General features: G+C 41.1%; 2 protein-coding genes across 2 annotated transcripts; both read right to left on the bottom strand.

Moving 5' to 3' along the window:
* Nucleotides 1-20: 20 nt before the first annotated feature.
* On the bottom strand, nt 21-9,192 carry eif5b (eukaryotic translation initiation factor 5B). The gene is made up of 26 exons (XM_025062395.1): nt 9,035-9,192; nt 7,959-8,078; nt 7,646-7,709; nt 7,392-7,556; nt 6,804-7,290; nt 6,347-6,486; nt 6,186-6,263; nt 5,949-6,099; nt 5,578-5,670; nt 5,387-5,476; nt 5,191-5,250; nt 4,793-5,118; nt 4,597-4,704; nt 4,392-4,502; nt 4,242-4,309; nt 4,017-4,158; nt 3,796-3,927; nt 3,271-3,453; nt 3,018-3,179; nt 2,407-2,538; nt 2,198-2,329; nt 2,029-2,105; nt 1,780-1,944; nt 1,559-1,697; nt 1,105-1,266; nt 21-615 (listed from the first exon to the last, which is right to left on the bottom strand). The coding sequence occupies exons 1-26, from the start codon at nt 9,067-9,069 to the stop codon at nt 508-510; spliced, it is 3,630 nt and encodes a 1,209-aa protein (XP_024918163.1). The 5' UTR covers nt 9,070-9,192; the 3' UTR covers nt 21-507.
* A 651-nt stretch (nt 9,193-9,843) lies between these two features.
* On the bottom strand, nt 9,844-13,111 carry lipt1 (lipoyltransferase 1). The gene is made up of 6 exons (XM_017038399.2): nt 13,056-13,111; nt 12,257-12,323; nt 12,007-12,171; nt 11,787-11,913; nt 10,652-10,873; nt 9,844-10,568 (listed from the first exon to the last, which is right to left on the bottom strand). Exons 1-6 carry the CDS (start codon nt 13,094-13,096, stop codon nt 10,168-10,170), a joined length of 1,023 nt encoding a protein of 340 aa, XP_016893888.2. The 5' UTR covers nt 13,097-13,111; the 3' UTR covers nt 9,844-10,167.
* Between the last annotated feature and the right edge of the window lie 10 nt (nt 13,112-13,121).

Raw genomic sequence — 13,121 nt, forward strand, 5'->3', positions numbered from 1 at the left:
TTTCCACTTTTTTAAAGAGGTTTTTTTAAAAAACATTTCTCACCTTATAGTGAATTTTTTTCCATCAATTTCCAAAATTGTTGAAGTGAAATCTGAGCTTCACCCACAGGACTTTAAAATCTGTTCATGGTTTGTCTATGGAAACGCAGATGTCAGTGACTTCACCGAGACCTTAATGTGAAAAATTGTATTTTTTTTTCTTCTAAATTCTCTTCTCCTTTCCTGTTGATGCTTTTCTGTACATGTACAATCCCCATGGTGTACCAGGATCAGAAGAAAACTATAACACAACCTTGTTGTTGCTGTAGAACAGGCACGTTGGAATACTGAGTGTGTGTATGTATGTATGTGAAATGTCTAAACAATCACTGTTAACAACAGTGGAAAACTCTGTTCGTTTCTCACAGAAAAACACTTTTTTCCCTTCCCTCTTCGTCCTCTCAGGAAGTGTGTATGTGTCTTTAACTCTGTGTTTTTTTAAATCTGTGTGTGTGTGTGTTGGGTCCCTCAGATGATCTCAAAGGTCTTCTTTAACTCCACAATCAGCTGCCAGTCAGACTTCTGCATCTCGTCTCTGAACCAGTTCTTCAGAGCATCGATTGATGCTCGTGTGATCTGAACAAGCAAATGTTTTCTATTAAGGCCGGGGTTAAAAAATTAAAGGCTTCACAAGATTATGACATGATTTAACCTAGTCTTCAACCATTTTAAAACATTTCTATCCCTGACAGTAATCTGTAATATTTGACCTCTGCCTACAATCTATCACTTTATGTAATCTGTGACTTCTTACCACCTGTAACAATAAACTACAACCTGTGACTCACACCTGTAATCGGTTACTGTAATCCTTCACCTGGTGTAATTTGTAACCAATCCTGATGTGGTTACAAATTAGGGTGGGTTGGTTGTCCTCCTCCCTGGTTTCTTTTACTTTTGTTCTTCTTTGGCTTTACACCGACACTTGTTTTCTGTTCACTAGCATTAATTTGATTCAATAATCTCACCTCCTATCAGTAACATAATCTATCTATTCCACAAGACAGATTTCAACTTGAAAATATGGAGGCGTTGGTGCCTCCTCCTCAGTGGGCAAAACCTCACCTTACTGACAATGATGTCTGTAGCTTCAAAATGACGTCCGTACATCTTCGGAGATTCTCCGGGAATGGGCTCGATTTTCACACACACTTCCTGTCCTTTCTTCGCAGAGTCCACCGGTTTGTGGTTCATCTCAATGCTGGTCACAATTCCAATGTCCACAAACTGAAAGATACAGGTACAAGACTATCAGTAATCTGAGATTATCCTAGACACCACACCAATGTGAACAAACCTGCACAAACAAGACTATTTGAATACAATATAATCTGAGACAATAATCTACTGAGATAAAAATTTGCAGAGTTAGTGCTCATTTCTACAGAAGGGTCCACAAATCTTTCTCCAATGTATTATTATTATTATTATTATTTTATAATAATAATAATAGTATTTGAGTTCCTTGGTTGGTCTAACAAACTAAACCATAAGAAAACGATGTAGTAATGATTCTCACCCCCTTGCTGGGGACACAGAGCGGCGTTCCCTGCTTAAGAATTCCAGCATCCACGATGACGCCCATAACAATGGGATCTCTGGAGTTGAAGATGAACTGAGGAAGAACTCGAATCTTCGCCGGAAACACAGCCACGTGTCTGTCATTCAAAAGAAACACAAAGAGTCAGAGAACAGAGATGACAGATTATAATAAAAATAAAAAATAAAAATAGCCCATACTTGAACTCTTCCTGTTTGGCCTTCTTGTAGTCTTCTCTGTACTTGGTGAAGGCATCAAATAGGTGATAGATGATCTCAGCTGAGAAGATCCTGACACCCAGACTGTCGGCCATTTCTTGACTGTCTCGTTCCACCTTCACGTCAAAGGCCAGGATCACTGCATACCTGTGTCCAGTACACAAACAGACATCAGAAACACCTCACACCACTAAAAAGGTCAGATGATGTTCTCACAATGCCCTCACTCACTGTGGGTCATGTTCCAACATGGCGGAGGCCTTCATCACGTCCTTTTTGTGGACTGGACCAATGTTGATGCCTGCATACTGCACAGACAAACACACACACAGATTTCAGGGTTAAATATCTTCTCTCTGTGGCCTTTCAGGGTATAAGTTTGGTCCAGATGGATACTGACTGGGACTTTGGACGTCCTGAGGAACTCCAGCAGAGCCTCCAAAGATCCCAACGTGGACGCCTGAACATAAACTCCTTTCTCCTCCAGTTTGATGGCATTGAGCGTCTGTTTGAGTTCACGCACCAGCTCATCCTGGAAAAACCACACAGAAGGGGTGAGTTGTAGCTCTTTCCTGCCTCTGTGCATGTTAAAGAGTTTGTTCATTTTACCTTTAGAACTGGGACCTCATCCTCCTTGTGGGCCACCAACAGGGGGAGCCCTGCCAGTGTCTTTTCCAGGTCTTTACCCAAAATCTTCACACCTTGAGAAGTGGAGACCTCTTTGTGCTTCTCGTATTGATTCTACAACAGAGTTTTAAAGGGATATTAAGAACTCATACAGTTTCTCAAGATGAGGTCTTGAACACTTTCAGGTACTCTATTGTTAGCTTTTTCTGCACCTGCACCTCTTTGCCATCACAATGGGCATAAAGGGTACCTTATATCAGAGCTATATTTAACAAGAACTTATCATTTGTGCTTTGTTAGTTAAATGTTTTAGCCAGTTGTCTTATTTATATATATATTTGTGCTTGTTTGCCAGGTGTTAAGATTCTTTTGGCAGCTAAATCTAAACTGCTGATAGTTGTTTCTACCACAGTACTGGCAATATTTTAATGGCTTCTTACTTATTTACTTATTCTCACTTATTCTTATCACTCATCTACCACTCTATTTATACATAAGTCTTGCCCTTTTCAAACACAAAGAATTACAAATACTTTTTAAGGACCTGAAACTCCTTGATGAAGCCTGTGTGTATGATGGAGGAGAATTCTAACCTTGACTCTCAGCTCTTTCAAAGGAGGAGGCAGCAGTAATCCTCTGATCTGTGTTACAATTGGTCCATCCACCCCGGGGACGATGATTGTGTCTCCTTCACGCAGACGTCCATTAATGAGAATGACATCTACCGTTGTTCCCATTCCAGGCAAAGCTTTCACCTGAACATCATTATCAGGTCATGACACTCAGACCAACATTAACTATTAAACTACTTAATGTACTTAGATTTATCAAATAGCAATGTCTGACCTCCATGACTTGGGCTCTCAGCTCGTCACAGTGAGCCAACCGCCGGGCCAACATGGTCTGTGTCAGCTCCACCAACAGAGCGATCAGGTTTCCCATCCCGTCTCCACTGTGGGCTGATGTGGGAACCAAGGACACAAAGGTACGAGGGTCTTTGTTGTCGTAGAACAAGGCTGCATTTAGACCCTAATAAAAACCAAACATCCCATTTACCCATTAGGTAAATGTTAGGAAAATAGTCTTATGATCAGTAAATTTTCACAATAACATTTATTGTAAAAACCAAAAAGGCCCAGTACCTTTTAATAAAAATTATAAAAATATAAAACATTTAATTAAAAACAAATGTTTGAAAGGGGTACACATTTAATTTTATTGTGACAAGGTCATTTATTTTCTTTAGATTTTCTACTATTAAGACAATATGCTTCATTGAGATTTACTGTGATTGGTCAGTGACATCCTGTGATAAATGTCTGTGATAAAAGATTTACTGTGATTGGTCAGTGACATCACAGCTGAGGTTACCTGCTGAGCGAACTCCACAATAACAGCCTTTGCCCTCTCGTCAAACTCATCCTTGGTGTTCTTCTTTTGCTTCTTCAGTGTGACAGCCACATCTGTTTCAGGACTTTTCTTCCAGTCGTACAGGCGGTCAATCTGACTCCACAAAACACACACACAAAAAGGTCACACACAGTGAACAGAAAGAGATGGAGCCGAGATGGTGACCACAGATAGCACCAGACCTTGTTGAGGGCCACGATGAAGGGACACTTCTTCTCCTTCAAAAGATTAATGGACTCCAGCGTCTGTGGCTCTAGGCCGTGCATGATATCTACCACCAGGATGGCGATGTCGCACAGGGAGCTGCCACGGTTCCTTAGGTTACTGCGGAGACGGAGGGGAAATAGGAGGTGGGGATTAAAGCCTCGACTCCAAAATCTTTCAGATAAATCTCTAGAGTCTCTTACCTGAAAGACTCGTGTCCTGGTGTATCAATGATCAACATGCCCGGAATCTTGATGCTTTCTTTGTCAAACTGCACAAACACAATGTTAGTATGTGTTTATGTCTACGTGCATAAATGTGTCTGTGTATAGATGTTCAGGTCAGTATCGTACATTCTTGACCATCTTTATCTGCTCTTCGATGGTCTGTATGGGAACGTTGGTAGCTCCAATCTGTTGAGTGATTCCTCCAGCTTCACCGTCTTGAACATGAGTGTGACGCAGCTGAAGATAAAACAAGTAAGCAGTCAGTAAATAAATGCCAATAAATATATAAACATACAGTAAACAGTAAATAAACAGAAAGTAAAGTTTGGACCTTGTCCAGGATCTTGGTCTTGCCCGTGTCGACATGTCCGAGCACACAGACGACAGGAGCTCTTAGTTTGCTCAGGTCAGTGTTCTTCTGATTTTCTAATCTGCGTTTCTGGAAAAACCCAGCATTGGTATAAACAAAAATGGGTGAAAAAGCTGCATTGTCCCACTACTCCTACTTGCATCTTCTCCCTCCTCACCTCTATTCTTCTCTTGGCTCTGTCGTATAGTCGCTCCTCCTTTGTCCTTCCGTCCTCCTCTTCGCTCTCACTGCTGTCGTCCTCACTCTCCTTTTTCTTACTGTGCGCTGGTGCTGTGGTTGTTGTTGTTGTTGTTGTTGTTGTTGTTGTCGTCGTCACTCGGTCCCGATCCTCAGCCTCGCTCTCCTCATCTTCTTCATCATCTTCCTCATCTTCCTCCTCGTCTTCATCCTCTTCCTCATCTTCTTCCTCCTCATTGCCTGCAGGCTGAGAGGGACGTGTAGCTGATGAGTCCTCCTTCTTTAGGACGTGATTTTTCTTCAGCTCTGAGGAATAACATCACACAGGGTTAGTGCTCAATGTCTATTTTCCAGTAAACCTTTCTCTCTCCTCCTCACCTTTCTCCTCATCACTGGCAATGGCCTCCCAGTCGTCCACAGCTGCATCAGCCTTGCCCTCTGAACACAAACATACACAAGTAAACAGTCACTTCTTAGGAAAAAGGAGAAAGGGGTCAACACAGGAGAAAAATGTAATCATGGAGATGGAGCAGTAAAGATGGTTCATTAAACCTTCTGTTCTTTAGACATTAACCTGTTTGTGCTATTGTCGTCTTCTCTGTGTTGTTCTCCATTGGAACAGGTTCTGGTGTTTCTGACACTGGAGATGTCACCTCTGAGGATTCTGTCAAACACACAATTATTTGATTATCACTTAAAAAAAACCATTAATTTGTGATTACATTAGCCTGAAATGTTTCAATCATTGTGAAAAAGATGTGTGACCTTCATGTGTGGCAGCGTTTGGTTTCTTCTTCCTCTTGTCTCCATAAACTGGTTTCTTCTTTGGCACAGAGTCTTTGGATGGCACTTCAACACCTACATGCCAATAATAGCTCAATGTTAGCCAAAGCTATCAGACCATTGCTGAGAAAGTCAATAAACATTTAAAGTTTTACTCTAGTCAGAGATAAATAAATGTTGGCAAATATACGATAAAAATCTGCTATTGTATAAACAAAGAAGTAGTTAGAAGTTACCCAAGTGTTAATGAAAATAAAGGAAATACAAAAAGCATGTCAAAAAAGATTTCACCCTAAAATGTAGGCAAATTTGAACTGTGACATCATCAGGAATAAACATGTAAAGATGTTCACCCTGAGCCTGAAGCATCTTCAGCGTAGCCTCAGCTCGAGCTCGAGCTTCTTTCTGGGCTTTGGTCAGCAGCTTTCCTTCCTTCTTAAGGCGTTCCTTTCTCTCCTTTTCCTTCTGCTTCTTCTTCTCCTTACGTTCTTGTTCCAGACGCTCCTGAAAATTGGATGAGAGAAGAACACAGGTTCGAGGGAAGGCCAATGGTTTAAATAAGAAAAAAAAGACAATTATTAGAATAGTACCTGCTCCAGCCGCTGCTTCTCCAGCTCTTCCAACCTTCTCTGTCGCTCTTCCTCCTCTTTCTTTGCTCGCTCTTCCTCCTACAACATTGACAATCATCATCAATACCTTAATCAGAAACAAACTCTGGGCCAACTGAAGCTTCATAAAATACTCTTTTCACCTCTTTCATCTTGGCCAGTGCCTCCTGCATGGCCTTCACTGTGGCCTTACTGGGTCCCTTCTTCTTATCCTTATCCTTATCCTTCTCCTTCTCATCTCCTTTCTTCTTCTTCTTGTCCTTCTTCTTTTTGTCCCCATCATCTGTTCAAGAGTTTTAACCATTTTACTCAATGCATTTATAAAAGAAAAAAAAAGAAAAAAGAAAGGATGACAGTTAGGAAGGCAAACAATGAAAAAAGAATAGAGGAGAGGAAAAAAGAAAGAATACCACAAAAAATGAAGGAAAATAAACAAGGAAAAGAAAGAAGGAACAAGCGAACAAAGTCATAAACACAAGGTAGAAGGAACAGAAAAATTGTAAATAAGGTAAGGAAAGAGGAGACAGGACATAACAAAAAAAATAAAGAAGAAAAACAAAGAATGGAATTTAAGAGAGAAATAAAGAGCCGTCTCCTCACCATCTGCTGCTGGCTCCACCTCTTCCTGTTCCTCCATTGCAGTGGTTGGAGCCATAGGTGTGGGTATGGGGTCTGCTGTAGCTTTCTTCTCTACCTTGGTCTCTACCTCCTTTTCTTTCTCCTTGAGCTTTTTCTGCTTCATCCTCTCCTCCTCTTTCTTTTTTTTGTCCCTCTCCTTTTTCTCTGCCTTCTTCTGAGCGGCCGTCTTGATTTTAAACTCGCCTGTTTCTCCTGCCTCCCTGTTCTCCTCGTCCTCCTCTTCGCTCTCATCTTTGGCCTTGCCTTTGTTCTTTTTCTTCTTTTCCCTCCTGGAGGTGAACTCCTCGTCCTCAGACTCTTCCTCTTTTGTTACTCCTGATTTCTCTACACCTTCATCCTGGTCTTCAACGTCAGACTCTGGAGCTTTTTTCCCTTCTTTCTTTCCTGGTTTGGTCTTGTTGCGAGATTGTGAGCTGCTGTCATCGTCAGAATCAGAGGGAGGAGAGTCCTGTGGGAGCAGTAAGAATAGCAGATATTTAAACATTGGAGAACTTGAAAAAAAAAAATAGAACATTCATCTAACCCTTAAACTAAGTAAATGCTCACTACCTTCTTGTTTCTCTGTTCTCCATTCCTCTCTGGCTCTGCACGAACCTCTCCTTCATCTCCATCCTCATCCTGAGGACTGGCTCCACCCTTCTTCCCCTTCCTAGTCTTCTTCTTCTCTGGTTTGGGTGCATCAATGTCATCCACATCATCTGTGACATCTGAAATCTACATTAAAAATCAAACAAAGAAAAAAAGGAAAATTAGAAGAAGGGTCTAAAGGGGAATGAGAAGAGTTTTTCTCCTCAGTCTTTCACCTTAGCCTTTCCTCCCTGAGTCTCCAGAGACAACTCCTCCAACTCCTTCAGAATGTCATCTTCACTGAAAGAGAAACAAATGGACTTCAGTAACGTTGTTTTTAAGAAACTTGAAAACAGGACATGAAAGAGAAGGACAGTAAAAAGAGGGCCAGCAGGGAAAGGGACAGAAATGTAAAAAGAAAAGGGGACAGAGAGCAGGATTTCAGATGATGGTAAAATAATTTAGAAGAATATTTTAAAAAAATAGGGGAAAAGCAGAGAAAGATATGCATAAGAAATAATTAAGGACGGTAAAGGGGGTAAACCGTACTCAAAGTCATCTTTTTTGGCTCCTTTCTTCTTTGCCTTCTTCCCTTTGGGCTCTTTAGAGGCTCCAGCACCTTCAATCTCCGCTGCCAATGCATCAATATCGATATCATCTCCTTTGGCACTAAACACAGACATCAATCATGAATCAAGTGAGAACATTTGACAAGAGTGAAAGACAGAGAATGCACTGTAAATAAAAAGCTCTCTCTCTCTCTCTCTTTGTAACAATATGAACCAACACAATAGCTGACTCTGCTTTTTACTTACAAAGCACCACTATCCACCCCCACCCCCACCCACTGGGCTCAACAGCAACACAAAGATTATAACTTTGCCTGACAACCAAGAACTTTACATTGTAAAAACTCAGATCCAAAGGACTCTTGAACCAATGAGACTAGATGCTTGTCGGGAAAACTATTAGTTACCACTTCGTAAACACAACCCATGGGATAAACCACCAGCTTAGGCTGACCTTATCTCGATAGCCCAAGTTAAACCTGAAGGTGATCCGGAAGTATACCAGATAAGCAAGTTGATTTCGTCATTGTCGGCCAGTGTAGTTGTTTGAGAAAGAACACAGGTGTCAAACGTCGACTTAAAGACAGCAAAGCTAAGCCCACCTTCTGTTGAGACGGGGCTAACCTCTTTAACCTGTTAGCATCAAGTGTGCAGCGTGTGCTGCAGTATAGGCCAGTGTCAGGGGTTTAATTCTGACTGTCAGCCTCACAGCTGCTAATAAAACCGGTGCTAATGCTAGTTCTAAACATCAACAGCGTCAATATAGCGCAAAAACATTATATTTTAAAATACAGTCCTCTCCGAATTATTTTAACTTGGGCCCTACTTAAATGTTACTTATACAAAGTAAATTTAACATGTTTAGTTCGATATAAACCCTGCACACAGACTCACGCTTATTCTGACGCGTGGTTTAGCTACTGCTAACACTTTAGCTTCTGAGACAACAGATAACACAGCACGAAACCGCAGCCCACTAGAGACGGTTTAAACCCACAGAGTGGTTCGGTATAACTGGGTGTTAATGTTGGAGGTATCGGTACGGTTCTCCAGTACCTGTCTTCCCCGGTTTTCTTCTGTTTCTTCCCCATTCTGCGCTGATGCTGCGCTTCTACCGCTGAGCTCCACCGCTGAGGAACGTCACGGTTCACGTCACACGTGCAGAGATCGTCTACAGACAGAAGGACGCAGCTACGGTTCACTCACATGCCTTTTTCCTGCGATTATAACAAAAAATTAAATACTGTACACAATAATTTGGATGATATAAGTCTCAAAAGACCAGCTATGTTTGTTAATACATACAGGCATACTTATTAGATATATCTTTTCCCTTTTCTCATCCATATGGGCCTCTGTTGAACTGTCCAGGGTGCCCCGCTGTTGCTCAGAAATGACAGGAGAAATTTGCTCCACACCCGAGAAGACGGATTTAACGCTGAAGAAGAATGAAAACAGGGCACTTATGTTCAGCAGCTTATTGACTTTGAAGAAAAAAATGTTAGTGTTACACCTATCATCCTAATTCTAACATCTTTGGTAATTTGCGCAGGCGCCCTGCGGGAGTGAGTTGTTGGTGTACGTACGTCGTTGTGGTTTAGTCTGCGTCTGGGTAGTGTTAGATAGTAGGTTAGTTGGTTGCTTAGTTTATTAGGTTTGGTTAAAGAAGTCACAACTTTATTACAGTATAAACAAATCTGGGTTTAATTTTAAACCCAGAATGTTTTATACTGTAATAAAGTTGACCTTATCTCCTCTAATTCACTACCTTCAATGAGAGGAGCTAATGTCATCGTACTACCTCAGGTTTTTATGTTGTTACATGGATGACTAAAGTCAATAAAAACATTTTTGAACCAACATGTCTTTCAACTGAAATGAAAACTGAATTTTTATTGACAAACTTTAATATATATCAGTGATTCAAACTGCTCAAATATTTCCAGAAAAAACAAACAACAAAATTGTACTGAATTTCCAGTTTGTAATTATAATCAGTAAAAAAGATAATGAACCCTGGTCCGCAGAACACATGTTCAAGTGCTGCATACAGCATGAAACTAGGGGTTTATTCTGCCATTTATGAATATTACACAAACTTTTATTTAAATATATATTTTTAGAAAAGAATATTCAGTGTATTCAATATTTTAATTAGCCTGATGTCACTGTCAGTGTGCAGGTGGCACTCAGCCAATAGCTGACACCAAAGCGAGGCTCAGCTGGTGAATTCTGGTCTGCATTTCTATCCTCTCACAGCGCAGCAGCTCAGAGACTGCAGCGGCTGCTCTCTGACGACAGAAACGTTCTCCAATCAGAGTGTTAGCCAATTCTTTACTCAGATGCTCAGGGATCCACTCCGCAGGAACATCCAGCTCACACTGTAGGATTAGGCCATTCTTCACCTCTATGGTCAGAGCAGCACAAGTCTCTTTATCCTTAAGGTCTATCACTGTCTGGACACTGAACTTTGGCGTCTTCCCAAAAGTCCAGTCCCAGCTGCACAGTTCTGTGGCGGCTCTGCTCAGTCCGGGGAATACAGACTCATCAGTGGGGTCTATGAGGGTCGGCACAGAGCTAATGCCAAACTCTAAGAGAAGGGATTAAAATGAATTCACTAACAGTGGGAGGAATAGGTGTAAATTTAGTAAAGAAATCTGACTTTACAGATACCTTTCTGATACTGAACCACCAGTCCCTCCAAAAGTTCCTCCCACTGCAGAGAAGGGACATGGTCCAGTAGGTTGGCCACAGGTGATGGAACACTGGGAGTAGCGTGGCTATTGATACCAGGACAGGAGGGGCGGAGAAGAGCAGAGAGAGAGGAGCGATTGGCTGAGTGAAGCAGGGTGCAGTGATGGTAGGAAGACTTCCTACTTAGCCTGGATGCACTTCCTTTAAGAAAAAATACAAATTGAGTAATTATTCACATCATTTTATTAATTTTAGCTCACCATGGCCCAGGAGGATAGTTTGAATTACAGGGTGTACTGGGAGGCACTATACCCCTCAATATCATATCATAATCATATTAAAATACAAGTCAAGTCCCTTTCTTACTGTGGGAACATTTTAATGTTAGGTGATTTCAGACATCCCTATTGTGGTCCATAACATTTTAGGCACTAAAAGCAACTGATGCTGCATTCATGAGGTGTCGAAAAAATTGGTTGAAAACAATGACATTCCGACTGAGGAAATTCACAAGGCTCCTCTGCTCCTTGGTGTCAATAAAAACTATAAACAATCAGTTACCTTTGCACATTAAAATACAACCCATCTTTTTTGTAGCATCCATGTTTTTCCCACATTAAGACTTAACATCACATGAACACAAGTCGGAAGAATGGCTGGCCAAGTCAGGAACTTGGATCTTCCAACACCAAATGAATGCAGCACCAGTTCTTGTTCTTTCATTCATCCTTGAGCCACTGGTTGAGTGACAAAGCGACTGTAAAATTTGTTTCTCAGCTGACGTGCATTGTTAAAGCTAGCAGATGTATAATGATGATGATGAATGAGATATTCTGGACTGTTTGTCACATTTTTAAACCTTGAATGTGTGTTGCACAACATATCTTGTACACAGATCCCGGTGGACCATGATGGTCGTAAAAGAAGTGAGTGAGAAGTACCCCTCAATTATGATGGGGTAATTTTGACTCTGCCCTGAAGTTGCTGATCCACTACTGGTTTCTTTGTTAAGGCTTGTCACTGAGGTTATTCTTAATAAAGGATTTTAAATGCATACATTTGAACTTCCTGTCTCTTTCTGAGGTAAAATAAATAATATTTTTATAGACTTTACCTGAGATTTTGAGGCATCCATTCAATAATATGTCCAGTCTGTCAGTGGCATGAACATCTAGTTCTGGCCTTAGGTGTCGTAGAGCCTCAGTAATGACCTTTAGGTTCCTCTTCCTGTCATATGCCTTCTTGGAGGTGAAGAAGGTCAGATTGAGGTTACCAAGATCATGGAAAACTGTGCCACCACCACTCCTCCTCCGGGCCAGAGGAATTCCCATCACCTTCATAGATGGCAGGTCACACTCAGCCCATGGGTTCTGGTGACGTCCAATAACCACAGCTGGAGAGTTCCTCCATAGCAGCAGGATGCTGCGCTGCTCCAGGTCTATGTTAGCCTCTATCCAATCCTCTAGAGCTAGGTTCTGGAACACATCTGTGGAGCTGGACTGTAGGACAAGGTTTGTACAGTCAGAGAATAGGCTGCTGTTACTCCACAGCTGGTTTCTTCTGGAACTTCTGTAAACAACTGACCATCCTCTGAGAAGAGGCCCTGTCCTTCTGATGAAGGACATCATCCTGTGTCAACACAACACCATCACTGCAAAAACATTAAAAAGAAGCTAAATGGAATCAGGGCAGCAAAATTTAACCCTTCTCAGGGAAATTTTAAATAATTTCCAAAAGAATGACATAATTTATCTTCAACTTTTACTTATTTCACAATGAACATTTGTAATAGTTTCTTAACTTTGAGCTATCTTTCCTAGTGTCTTTTGGAGACTTTGATTTATTGTGTTTGACTAACTTTTTTTGTTTTGATACTTTTATCTGACTCTCTTCCGAGATATCTTTATTAACGATTGAATAACTTTGTTATCAAATATTAAACCAGAGAACCACTAGCCTTCAGGCCTTCTGGAAGACACATAAACATCGAATTCATCCCAGAAAGTACCAGTTGCCGGTGGGATGTCGGTTATGACCGTATTAAAGAAAAGGTTAGAATAAAAACATGCTAAAAAGTATACATTGATGCGGCATTTTTTCGGAATTCAAGGTGGCCTTAAGACAATCTGACTTGTGTTAGAAATGTTTTGACAAGTTTCAATAATTGCAGACTCTTTCTTTTTAATTCTGTGACGTAAGAGATCCCTCCTTTAATTATTGGGTCAATTCGCTAACGTTGACCTTAGCGTTCCTCTTTGAATACCCGCAACTTTTAAATAACCAACCTGACAGAAGGCTTTGGTCGTTTAAAAATAAGACGTAAAAAGTGTAAAAGTTAGTTAAAATAGTGAAGCAAAACGAGGACGATTGGTATCGCGTTCACCTCAAACATTTACGAGGACTTACTGCAGGCGAATCGTTCATTTCCGCTGGGGCCCTAAAAAACAAG

Source organism: Cynoglossus semilaevis, chromosome 14 (assembly GCF_000523025.1).
Source record: "Cynoglossus semilaevis isolate Cse_v1.0 chromosome 14, Cse_v1.0, whole genome shotgun sequence".
In the NCBI taxonomy this organism is placed as follows: Eukaryota; Metazoa; Chordata; class Actinopteri; order Pleuronectiformes; family Cynoglossidae; genus Cynoglossus; species Cynoglossus semilaevis.

Excerpts from the sequence above, each read along its gene's own strand:
- eif5b (XM_025062395.1), bottom strand. The coding sequence starts at position 9,069 with ATGGGGAAGAAACAGAAGAAAACCGGGGAAGACAG. Across the intron at positions 2,330-2,406 it reads ATGAGGTCCCAGTTCTAAAG|GATGAGCTGGTGCGTGAACT; the intron begins GTAAAATGAACA and ends TGGTTTTTCCAG. Across the intron at positions 2,106-2,197 it reads TCAGGACGTCCAAAGTCCCA|TATGCAGGCATCAACATTGG; the intron begins GTCAGTATCCAT and ends TTGTCTGTGCAG.
- lipt1 (XM_017038399.2), bottom strand. The coding sequence starts at position 13,096 with ATGAACGATTCGCCTGCAGTAAGTCCTCGTAAATGTTTGAG. Across the intron at positions 10,874-11,786 it reads TGGATGCCTCAAAATCTCAG|GAAGTGCATCCAGGCTAAGT; the intron begins GTAAAGTCTATA and ends TTTTTCTTAAAG. Across the intron at positions 10,569-10,651 it reads GGTGGTTCAGTATCAGAAAG|AGTTTGGCATTAGCTCTGTG; the intron begins GTATCTGTAAAG and ends CCCTTCTCTTAG.